Consider the following 12,711-nt stretch of genomic DNA (forward strand, 5'->3'; position numbering starts at 1 on the left):
ACAGAGCTACAAAAACAATTTAACAGCAATAATGACTAATAGTGATGATGCACATTAAACAAGGGGAAGCCCATTTTAAAACCTGGTCATGGCTTCTAAGAGGAGTAGTATGTGCTTCAAATGTGTGGTACTTTAAAGGCATTGCACATGGAGCTGAGAGACATTTAAAGATGAACAACATACATAGGTGGCCCAGACCAAAGCCCTTTAAAGTCTCACGTGACCAAAAGTCCTTAAAGAGAATTTACATCCTCAGTTTGAGGGTCCAGGGACCCAGCGCTTGCAAGCGGAACAAACAAAAGGGGGGAAAACCCCATTGAGTTTGGACATTGTGTGAAAAACAGCTTTAAAAAAAATAGTAATTCTGGGAAGCGAGGGAAGCGGGCTTGGTGGGTAGAAGCGTATACTGATGACGGGAAATGGGAGAATGAAAAGCAAAATGTGGCGCTCAAAACCAAATGACTGTTGAGGGAATAGTTGAGTAAGAAACTGCCTTTGCACAAGAAAGACGAAGAAAAGGAAACCGGGGAAAGAAAGGGAAGCAAGAGGAGAGGCTTTTCGGTTGAAACTGCCAGGAAGCAAAGCGGGGAGGGCGGGAAGTGCCAAGTGGAGAAAGGAGCGTGGAGTGAGAGAAAACTTCGGGGCTCAGTCCACAACAGCCTCGCCGCTCCTGGGGCTCCTCCATACCTCGTCAAGCTAGAGCAGCCTCTCTCCCGGCCGATGGGTCCTCGCCTTCCCCAGCCCTCTGGACCCGCGTGTTCCCTGGCGCCGCACACCATGTTCCTGTGCCACTAAAGTTTTGGGCCAAGACCCATTAGACAGTGGTGGGTTCTGCACTTGCCGGGCGGGCTGGGTTCAGGACCCTGGTGGGCCGGATCTGGCCCGCGGACCGTAGTTTGAGGACCCCTGATCTAGTCCAACCCCCTACAATGCAGGAATCTTTGCCCAATGTGGGGCTCAAACCCACAACCCTGAAATTAAGAGTCTCATGTTGTACTGACTGATCTATATGATGGCTATATGCATATAGCCAATGCATATCATCACAGAATTCAGGACAAAAAACAAATTTTAGGAAATATTTTCCTGCTTTACAGATATGGAACTCTATGGCTGAGATGACTCTCAACCTCAGCATGTGAATCTATTATAGAAAACTAAAACATAAACATAAGTGCCCTTTATCACTATTCCCACTCCTATTTTCAGCAGACATCACAGACACAGGAAACATAGAGACACAAACATTCTGCAGAATAAACACAATCCAAAACTAGCTGAAACTATCAAAAAAAGCATCAAAATAATCAAGCCTATTATAATATAAATTATCATAATTTCCAAGTACAATTAAAATTCCAACCCTGTCCTGGTGAGTGCAGTAAAATTGGTGGGATGACACACTGTCACCTCTCCCACTCACGAGCCACTGCTGCAGCACTGCGTGAGCAACACACATGCACACACAACACACTGATGAAGAGAGCTTACTCACTGTTTTCTTTGCCACTGTCTAGTTGCCAAGCTGCCGCAGTTCTCTTCATTACTAAAATGTCCAGAAATAGCTCACTCTCCACTCACCGCTCACCCTGGCATCACCAATCACAGATAAGGAAGACAAGCCCACAACTCCAATCACAGACAAGGCAGCTTGCATAAAACTACTACTGACCTGCCCAGCTATTGCTACCACCACTGCCACTAAGCTCAACATGATATGTATGTAGGCTCTTCATGCTCCCATATCTGAATTAAATAACAACAACAACAACAACAACAATAATAATTGTATCTCACTTTTCCAACCACAATATTGATCTCAAAGTGGCTCACAACAATGCCAATAGCATTTGTTGCAATTATCTGACCCTTTCTGTGCCTTTGCAAGGGTCAGAACTCACATGAGATCAGGTTTAGGATACATCACTAAGCATGATATGAAAGCTGCATTTAAGGAAGGGTCAGAAGTCTACCACAATCCATCCTACAGTAAACCAGTGGACTGCCTTGCCCCTGCCTTAGGCAAAGTCCTGTCTCTCTAGATGGTGCCCACAATGAACTAATCTTCATAAATGTATGCACTAACAATTTGATTTTCTCACTTCTCCTGGCTAGTTGTTATCTCTCAGTATTAAGACACAGCATCCTGCTCTTGGCAAAACTATTCTCATGTTAAAATAAATAGGTTAAATAAGCTGGATAACAACTTGCGAAAATAAGGAATAACTAATTTTACTTAAGAGCAGAATAGGTCTTCTTCACCAATGAGCAACTGCAAGCATGAAAATTCATGAAAGCAGCTGTTTTTATTCCAAAACATTACGTAAATCCCCATGCTTCAATCTCTCTGGTATTTGCTACCTTTTCCTTCACTCATTTTCGCTATGCTGTTTATATTAATTTCCTCACTTGATTTATATCAAAAGGAATCCTTACCCATTGTTGTCTCCAGGTCTTTCCCAACATTTTTCAGCTGCCCTGAAAACTCTCAAAATGAAGCAGTGACTTTGGCCAAGCGTGTAGTGAAATGTCCTTTTATCAGAATAGATGTCACATTGACCACAACAGACAGAAAAATAACTTAATGATATACTGGCTGGGTTTTAGATTAGCTTGAAATACACAGACACATACCAAGAGATAGAGGTGGTCTCAGTGCATCTGCTAAATATAGCTATCCTGATGCAGCATTCTTTTGCAAGCAGCCAACACTGGAGTGTGATAGGGACTGATAACTATAGCTGTTTCCTCTTTACTCACATCCTGCTTGAAAACAGGCCTATGAACAATTTGTCAACCTTGAGCTCCCCAAGAGACTGTCAAGTATTTATAAACAGCAAGAAGCATAACGGAAGCTGCTTATTTTTGTAAAAAATAAAAAAATTAAAAAATCAGTTCACAGATCTCATTAATACTAACAGGGCTCAGGAGCTTGTTACTACAAGGTGAAAAACATATATATATGACAAAGCACTTTAATATCACTTGGGAAAATTTGCAGCTTCGCTTACCATCGTGCAAAAGTTATGCTTTCAATCTGAATGCACCCCACTAAATTTAACCTTGATGTTTGTTCACAGCTGGTCTGGGCTCTGACAGAATCCTATAAATGTGTAATATTGTCTTTCCATATTAACTACTGTTCCTAGCAATGCAAAGCAATTGCAAGCACTGTTGTCACAGGTAGAACTTTTATTCACAGGTGACATACAAATCACATAGCTACTGGCGGATTTAAAAAGATGATACAAATACAATTAAATTGAATTTCTGTTTTCACAAGGCATGCTAACAGTGGATAAGACATGCAAGAGTTCTTTAAATAGCAGGTATGAAATCAGTATTCAGTTCAAAATTTCACTCATTTGGGGCTTTATGTTCCAAGAAATATCAATCAGTTGTAGCGCTTGGATTGTTTCCCCCACTCCTGTTCACTTTATAGGCCACCCCTCTGTGCTATCATGGCACAAACCCTGATCCAGTACCTGTAGCTTGAGAACTGTACAAACATAATGGGGAAGAAAAAAGGGGAGCCTGGCTGTGTCTGTGGAAAAGCCAGATACGTCTGTTTTCCTGTTTTCTAAATACAGCTGCTTCCCTGGTTCTACACAAGTAAAACAACTGACCATACCAATTCACAAGCAGATTCTGGATTAGTAGTGTGCTTTACTAGAAAAGATGAAATAAAAACAGAATTTAAAATATAGGAGAATGGAAATGGCAGAGCATTTCTCAGTGGAACTGGATAGCCTGGATTGCCTCATTCAGGTTCCGTGATAGACACATGCCCTTCTTCGTCTCCCACCTAAGGTGGAGGCACTGCTGGTGTCAAAGGTCTTTTCAGTACCTGTCCCATATTGTGGGACACTTTGCTCCATGAAGCATGGATGCCCCCCACCCCCACTCTGCCTGACTTCTTCTGGCTAAGATTTTTATTCTGGCAAGCTAGCTTGCTAAGGTCATTTGCAATCTCTGCTGTTGTCACTTTCAAATTTTGTGCGCTTTATTGTTGCATTTAATTTTTTTTATTGCATTGCGATTTTAAATTGTTGTAAGCTGCTATGAGTGCTGCATAGGTACTAGAACAATGGAACAGATGTAAGCCCACAGCGTGTGTACATTTAAATTGTGGGCATTCAGCTTTATGCACGTGGGGAAAAAATAAAAATAAAAAGGGGGGAGAGGTTCTGGGGAAAAATGACTTGGGCAATCCCACCTGCCATTTAACCCAATGTGTTTTGACTATACGTGATTTTGGCTTTAGGCGCAATCCCCAGACTGTAACGCCCACGCAAGATGTTAGCTTACTGTAAAAATAAAATAAAAGTAGAGGAAAGGTAATATTGGGAAGGATCCAGACCAGGGCATGTGGTCATTCTACTTGTGGGCAAGAGGTTCCAAGCTGCCTCCTCTAAGAAGCAGCACCCCACACCTCCTAAAAAGCCTTCACAAAATTTGGGAGGCCCTCCAGGGTGGCATCTCATAAAGGATGTTATTGGTAGGCATCTGGGCCTGCACTGAGAGAAGAAGTGATTCTGCTTGTAATGAGATCTCTCCTTATGTTACTCATCATTATTTATGTGGTAAGTGCTAGCTAACAGGTGCCCACAACAGCTTTTACACACATCTATTTCAGCACTGCTGACCACACACTGCTGCGAAGTAGTTTCATTTTTTCTTCAAGGCACTGCTTGAAGTGCTACATAAACTTGCAAAACTGGTTTGACTGAAAATATGGCGGGACAAAGGGGAAATGAATGTTTGAACAGTAAGTAATGAGGGCTGCACAATGCTACCTTCAGGTCTCTAAAAAGTTATCATCTGCACACTGGCAGAAAAACAAAGGCAGTTTTCTTAAGACATTCTAGGAACAAGTGAAGTAACTTTATGGTTGTTTCCCTTGCTAATATTTATATGTCAGTCATGCCCACAGATAAAGTTTATATTCCATCTTGCTGTCTCTGTCTCTTTATCTTTTCTGAGGTTACCGTGGAACAGCTGACATGAGACTGCTTTCTCTGGGAAAAAAATAATCTCCCAACCCAGGGTCAAATTCCTTTCTCCATCTGGAAGTTTATTCTGAACAAGTCAGAATTTCAGCAAATCCAACAACAGATTCGTATTTGCAAAAGTGCAAGGAAAAGTGAGAAGTTAGCAAAGCAAAAAAAGAAAAGATAAAAGCAACTGCACTGTTCCCTATCCATGGAAACTAAAATTTCATTTTCAAGTCCCCAAACTGTATTTTGCAACTCAGTCTGAGTAACACAGGCCAACCAGGGTTTTTTTAAATGGACTTAGATGTGACATATTCATCATCACACTTCATAAGCATCCCTCCTGCATTCTCCTTTTAATCTCAGCCCTTGACCATGAGGTGGCCACCCAGACCTGTGATCATAATCTGAGGTCCTTCTTCATGTGCAACTCAAGAATGGGCCTTTTCTGCAGTGGCTCCCTGCTCGTGGAATGCTCTCCCCAAGGAGGCTCACCTGGGGCCTTTGTTACATATCTTTAGGCGCTAGGTGAAAACATTCCTTTTCTCCCAAGCGCTTGGCTAATTAAACAATCAATGGCCTTTTAAACTGTGGTGGGTATTGTTTTTGTTTGTTACTATGGTGTGTGTGTGTGTGTGTGTGTGTGTGTGTGTGTGTGTAGTAAGCTGCCCTGTGATATTTTGGTGAAGGGCGGTATAGAAATTTAATACATAATAATAACAACCTATTGCTTCCAGCATTCATGGCCAGCATTACAGATCACTGACATTTGTTTTGTACTTCCTAGGACAATGATTCCAAGCCACTAGGCCACAGGGTCTTAACAGATGAAGTCCTCTGGTACTGGTTATAGAAGATTGCCTGCTGTGTAAATCAGGCATAATCAAGTGCTAGTAAGTGTTGTTGAGCTGTTGAAAACACTTTCACTGTCAGCTCAGAGAAGCCGAAGCTCAAACATCATTACGGTTCAGAACAAGAGGTGTTATGGTATCTTACATGTATCTTTAACTGATTTACTGGGCATCCTTCTTATGGGTAGTAGGTTTATTTGAACAGAAAATGTGGCAGACATGGATAACTCCTAAAATAACAACTCAGGACTTCATATTTGGGTTCGTGGTCCAATGGAGTATAAATGAATAGGCGAGAATGCAAAACAGACAATAGATAGCTGAAATGTGGAACATGAATATGGTATGTAACTTCAACCAAACTTTTGCAACAAAAACCACTGGGGCACAGCATTTACCTCATTTGGACATAACTGTAAATAATTGTTTAGAGTGGTGATCTCTCTTCATTTACTCCATCCTGCATGGCCACAAGAAGATCAATAAGCATTTGCTTCCATTTTCAACTGCTCAATTTTATGTCCAAACTGGGAACTGCAGGTAGTACTTACTACTGTTTATCTGAACAAGCCAGGATTGTAAACCAGTTTGAAGCTGGTTTGTTCATACAAACCTTAATTAAACTAACAAAAATATGTTCCCGTTTGGAAATATTAATAAAATGGGGTTAGTTGAAACCAGGAAGCAGAAACCAAAAGCAAAATCTCCTTTTCCTGCTCTGCTCAATCTTGTATTTTATGTAAAACTTTTTGGAAAAAAGAGAAATCTATTGCCATCATTGTAGCATTTCTGTCTCAAAATTCTAGTTGTTGCCTGATGAAAGAACTTCAAATTTTCATCACAGTCACCTGTTCATATAAGCAAACAATTGGGACCAAACGTTTTGAAAAACTGAAGTACATTAAAGCAGATTATGCTGAACATAGGTTACCAACCAACCAGCCATGAACAAAGGCAAAGATTGGGTGTTAAATTCTCTACCAGTAAAACAACTTTCCTTTCCAAGAGAACAAAATCTTTTTACAAACAATCTCAATCTCCTTTTCCTTCCCATTTCTTTACTCAGTGATGAATAACCATGATCCATCTCTTCTTCAGTTTGACTGTTCCTGAAATGTGTCAGAATGGATGATTCTGAGTTGCAAGTTGGATATGCATTCATAGTAAACTGTACAGAAACACCCTTTCAACAGTAAATAATTCCATAAAGTACTATTGTCGGAGATCTAAAATAATCCGCAGAGCAATTCTTTGGTAAATACTGATTAAATATTTCAACCTTAACTCATGAAACTAGAATATGTTTACCAAAGGTCTGCCTCTTAAGTTACACCTTCAACAGAAACACTGAGCTATTGAGACTATGCAAATGATAAAACAATATCTAGAAATACTCAGATTTACCAGAATCTAAGCCACCTGCACTGAAAACAGTGTAAAATGAAGTCATTTATTTCTAGCCCTATTATTTATAGACGACAAAAATCTTGTGCATATCTTACTACTGAAGTTGTTAATGCTAACATAAAGGATTACCTACTTGGAAATCAAGTCCACACCCAAAGGCAATTTTCTGTGGTTCCCAGTGGCTCTACTCGTTTTGAATTAAAGCCATTTTTCAGGTGGTAAGCAACTTTGCTGTTACATCCATCTTTCAAATTTGAATGCAGCAAGTTTGTAATATGTAAATATTTTTATTTTTAGGGGACGCGGATGGCGCTATAGTCTAAACCACAGAGCCTCTTGGGCTTTCTGATCAGAAGGTCGGCGGTTCAAATCCCCACGACGGGGTGAGCTTCCATTGCTCGGTCCCAGCTCCTGCCAACCTAGCAGTTCAAAAGCACGCCAAAAAGTGCAAGTAGATAAATAGGTACTGCTCCGGCCAGAAGGTAAATGGTGTTTCTGTGCGCTGCTCTGGTTTCGGTGTTCTGTTGCCCCAGAAGCAGCTTAGTCATGCTGGCCACATGACCCAGAAAAACTGTCTGCGGACGAACGCCAGCTCCCTCAGCCTGTAAACCAAGATGAGTGCCGCAACTCCAGAGTTGTTCACGATTGAACTTAACTGTCAGGGGTCCTTTACCCTTTTATGTGTACACAATGCTATGCCTGACCACAGAGGCTCCAATGGCATCAAATTTATTATGAAACTTGGTCATTTTTGATGACCCCTCCCCACACTAGAGAGGGCAGAATGTGCTCCCATCCAAGAATCGATAACCTGTCCAGTATTGTTCTATATAACATTACCATATTGTCAAAACTACCTTACATCTTCTCTCTTTCTCCAGGAGAGACTATAATACATATTTTCTTGGGATAAAACACTTGGATGTTATTTTCACAGGAGTTTTATTTTTAAATGGAGAACTAGTTTATGGACTTAAAAAGGAACAAGAAAATGTAAAAATGCCTCTGGCTTCTGAGCAGCAAGGGACCACTTACTATCTCTACACTCCCAGAATTAGGTCGATTCACTGGCCAGCTCCACCCCTTCCCTGTCCCCCTTCCCCAGCTCCCCAATATTTCTGGAGTAGTAAATCAGAACTGCTTCTGATTTTTGTAACTGTAAAAGATTTTTGCTTGTTTAACTAATTTAAGGTATGCAATGTCCATTTAAGATTTTATAGAAGTATAAATGTTTCATGGTGGCAGAGCCGATACTTGAGTCACAACAGCCAAGGTAGTGTAGCGGTTAAAATTCACTGGGTGGCCTCGCATAAGCTACTAACCTACCTCACATGGTAACCCGTAAAGTACCCTAAGCTACATTATAAGGGAGACTAGAATGTTACTATGAGTTCCTTGGAAGAATGAGATACAATTGTAACAACAAAAGAAAAGAAAAAATGTAATATGTATAACCAAGCATAAACAACGAGTGTACTAATTCGTACAGAAATGTGCTGTTTGCAAGCCTGAAAACAAATTATCCAGATTTGCCAGAAACAATGGAACAAATCAGAACTTAATGCTCGGTGCTGCTATTTAACATAAAGAAAGAAACCTTCAGTATTTGATTTCTCTTCAAACAAAGCAGAACATATCCATTTCATCAGAGAAGTACTAGAGACCAAGGTCTAATTCAAATGTCAATATACGGTACTATATTGCCTACCTCATCCTTACCTAGTTAAATTACATTCAAGATAAGATAAACAGTGAAAACAAAAATGCCTAAGTCCAAGAATAAAGCAATATATAACTTATTCAAGATAGGGAGAAAGTAACAAATTTGATTGCTACAGCCCCTTACGCAGAACTAAAACTATGGCTACTTAACAACAAATGTGCAAAACGAAAGTAGACCCTCACCAAATAAGTGTTTCAACATAGTCAAGATTCTGAAATTGACAGACGCAATGCCTAACCCAATGTAGGAATAAATTAACACAAAAGTAGTCAAACAGTCAGACACCAAGGAAATAGCCTAAGTGTCACCTCATTGCTTATTTTTAGCATTTGTGAGTCATTTTGAAAAATATTTTCAAAGTGACATGCAAAAAGATAAACCAGTAACATTATATGATTAAAATACTAAAAATCAAGCATTAGGAAGGAAGGAAGGAAGGAAGGAAGGAAGGAAGGAAGGAAGGAAGGACCAATTTAAATAGCAAACAGCAATCCAATCAAGAGTTGATATTAAAATGCACTAAAACCTAGATCATTAGGGGCCAGTTAAAAGCCACAGTGAACAGAAAATCTAGTGTCTAAATTAAAAGAAAAGAAGGTACCTCACAGATCTGTTCAGGAAAGGGTAGGGCAGTTCAGGATATCGGTGTGTGTGTGTGTGTGTGTGTGTGTGTGTGTGTGTGTGTGTGTGTGTAAGCCTACCCCACTCTGATTTATAAGGTGTCATCACTAAAAACAACCTCTCCATAGTAGCCACCAGATCAAGTGATATATACCACTGATCCCTACTTCTTAGCAGGTATATTTTAAGAATGTATTTTCTCCATATTATTACAACAAGTGGTTATAGGTACCAGTATAGCTTTGGGCTCAGCCTGTTTCCAAAATTTGTTTCTCTCAGATTTCTCCCTATACTGCCCAGGGACTGTACATTTTCAAGATTATTAAGTGGGTAACTTACCAAGTCAAGGACTACTGATTGGCCTCTTAGCAGATTTTGCAGAGGATGAGGTAGGAAACTCAAGCTCAGGGGGTAGTGCTTCAATGGTGTGGGTGTGTTTCCTTCTTTTCCTACAGAATATGGAAGTCAGCTAAATGCTGTTGAGATTGACTGGCTCTGTAGGCTGGAGTGGTAATTCTGCAGGAAGTAAAAATGCACGCCCCTCCCTGTTGGCAAACATACAGGTATTGGAATGTGCATTAGTCTTTGGTGGTGTACAGGATGTGGGCAGACTGAAGGATTTCAGTTGAATGGCTACAGCTAGAATAAAGAATTTAGTATTCTGGCAGGCATGCCACTTATATTAAAATAGGGCAAACTGCATACTATGGAAGTGGGTGGGTTCCCAAGTGTTTGGTAATAATGGAGGGCTATTATTCTATCACATGTTACAACTCTTATAATCTCCCCCACTTGATGAATGTTGGGATTGCTTTCATTGCTGCAGTGAGATTTGGGCATACTGAGGCAAGCAAATTCTGGTCCAGATTTATACTTGAGTGCCATTGGTGACAGGTAAGGGGGTGAAGCACCTTATAGAGAGTGAATGGCTAAGCAAGACCATTCTTCCTCCATGTATCTTTTGAGGACTAGATGTGTTCTCATATATCTTGCCACAGCACTTTACAGCTGGAGTCACAAACTGGTAGACCTGCTCCTGTCTGACAACACAATGGTCTACCCCATTCACAGACTGTTTCACACCATCCCATTCCCTATTCCCATGCATACCTCAGTGCCTGGCTCTGTCTTAAAGGGTCCAGCTCCACCCACATTCAGTTGGCATTTATGCTTAGAAGTTGTGGGCTAGGATATCAGTGGTATTCTAAGATGCCCTGAGCCCACTTTGATCTCCAGGATAACCAAGCCCCCCCCCCCAATGCAATTTCATTGCCTTTCTGCAAATATACAAATATTTTCCTACAGCAAATTGTTAAAAGCCCAGAGTATACTCTCATACGGTAAGAGGTAAACGACCCCTGGACAGTTAAGTCCAGTCAAAGGCAACTATGGGGTGAGGTGCTCATCTCGCTTTCAGGCTGAGGGAGCCAGTGTTTGTCCACAGACAGCTTTCCAGGTCCTGTGGCCAGCATGACTAAACCGCCTCTGGTATGACAGAACACCATAATGGAAGCCAGAGAGCACAGAAACAGTGTTTACCTTCCTGCCGCAGCAGTACCTATTTATCTACTTGCATTGGTGTACTTTCGAACTGCTAGGTTGGCAGAAGTTGGGACAGAGCAACAGGAGCTCACCCCATTGCGCGGATTCGAATAGTTGACCTTCCAATCTGCAAGCCTAAGAGGCTCAGTAGTTTAGACCACAGTGCCACCCGCAAGTAGATAAATAGGGCGGAAAGGTAAACGGCATCTGACACTGTGTTGCGTCGCACCAGAAGCGGTTTAGTCATGCTGGCCACATGACCTGGAAAGTTGTCTGTGGACAAATGTTGGCTCCCTCAGCCTGAAGATGAGTTGAGCACCGCACCCCATAGCTGCCTTTCACTGGACTTACGCATCCAGGGGTCGTTTACCTTTTTTACCTTACTCTCACAGGGAGACACTGAGGTGAGACATGACAGTTCTTTAAGTCCCAGTGAGTGTAGCAAGGCACATAGCACACCCTATATTTAAAGCAGAAAAATCTTTAAAACTAAGTCAGACTTATAGCAAACAAACAGTAACAAAGATATCTGTATGCCTTCAGGTTTATTTTTAAAAAGGTAACATACTTAACATTTTTGAACAAATAAGCAACCACTGATCTTGACTTCTTTTCTGCCACTAATGCATTATTAACACAATGCTACAGGATCAGGCAGGTACTTCCAGAAAACTCAGGCTGCAGACCTATACAGTGGCACCTTGGGTTACATACGCTTCAGGTTACATACACTTCAGGTTACAGACTCCGCTAACCCAGAAATAGTACCTCGGGTTAAGAACTTTGCTTCAGGATGAGAACAGAAATCGTGCTCTGGCAGTGCGGCAGCAGCAGGAGGCCCCATTAGCTAAAGTGGTGCTTCAGGTTAAGAACAGTTTCAGGTTAAGAACAGACCTCCAGAACAAATTAAGTACTTAACCCGAGGTACCACTGTACATACTTACCAGGGAGTAAGGCCCATTGTTTACTTGGGATTACGGTCAAGTAAACATGCATAGGATTGCACTCTCAGAGAGTGAAGTACAGTGTACTCACCCACTAGCCTCATGGGGGAGGGAAACAAGGGACGGGACACAGCATGTCAAAGTACAGCTTCAGTTTCAAGTAAGGAAGCAGATATTTACTTGCAAGGCAGATATACCCACTTCTAGCACCACTAAGACTGTGGCAGACATTTTGTTTACTAGATTGAAGATAATGGGAAGCCTGCAAGAAGAAAGCAAGGGAGAGCAATTCCAGAGCAGGACCAACTCTAATGAGAAAATTCTAATGAGAGAAAACAACAGCCACATGTTTTTACTTACACTTCTTTCCACAAATGAGGAAGCTCTCTCATCCCCAAGACTCTGCTATTTTATAGATACTTTCATACACCTCTAAATCTATAAAAACAACTCTTCAACTTTATCTCATCTGTATGAGAGAAGAAACAAATAACACTGCAAAACCAGTGTTACATTATGAGAGACCACCAAACCCCAAATCTACAACCTTCCTGTGCTGGAAAATATGACAACATTTCTAATTTTACCTCGGGCAGCAAGGTCTGTTCCTGTGTACTTTCAGCCCATAA

General features: G+C 41.2%; 1 protein-coding gene across 14 annotated transcripts in view; it reads right to left on the reverse strand.

Moving 5' to 3' along the window:
• The window catches only part of DGKD (diacylglycerol kinase delta), a 77,006-nt gene that overhangs the window by 39,939 nt on the left and 24,356 nt on the right, over positions 1 to 12,711 (reverse strand). For 2 of the 14 annotated variants that reach the window (XM_083505564.1, XM_083505576.1), the window contains exon 1: positions 2,437 to 2,560. The exons of 10 other annotated variants lie outside the window; for them this stretch is intronic. In XM_083505564.1, coding sequence (XP_083361690.1) covers positions 2,437 to 2,466 — 30 coding nt within the window. In that variant the 5' untranslated portion in view covers positions 2,467 to 2,560. Of the gene's footprint in view, positions 1 to 2,436; positions 2,561 to 9,935; positions 10,142 to 12,711 lie in introns of those variants that run through there. 2 more of the 14 variants (XM_083505568.1, XM_083505566.1) reach the window with 2 other exon arrangements.

Source organism: Podarcis liolepis (assembly GCF_965112155.1).
Source record: "Podarcis liolepis genome assembly, chromosome: 5".
NCBI classification, from domain to species: Eukaryota; Metazoa; Chordata; class Lepidosauria; order Squamata; family Lacertidae; genus Podarcis; species Podarcis liolepis.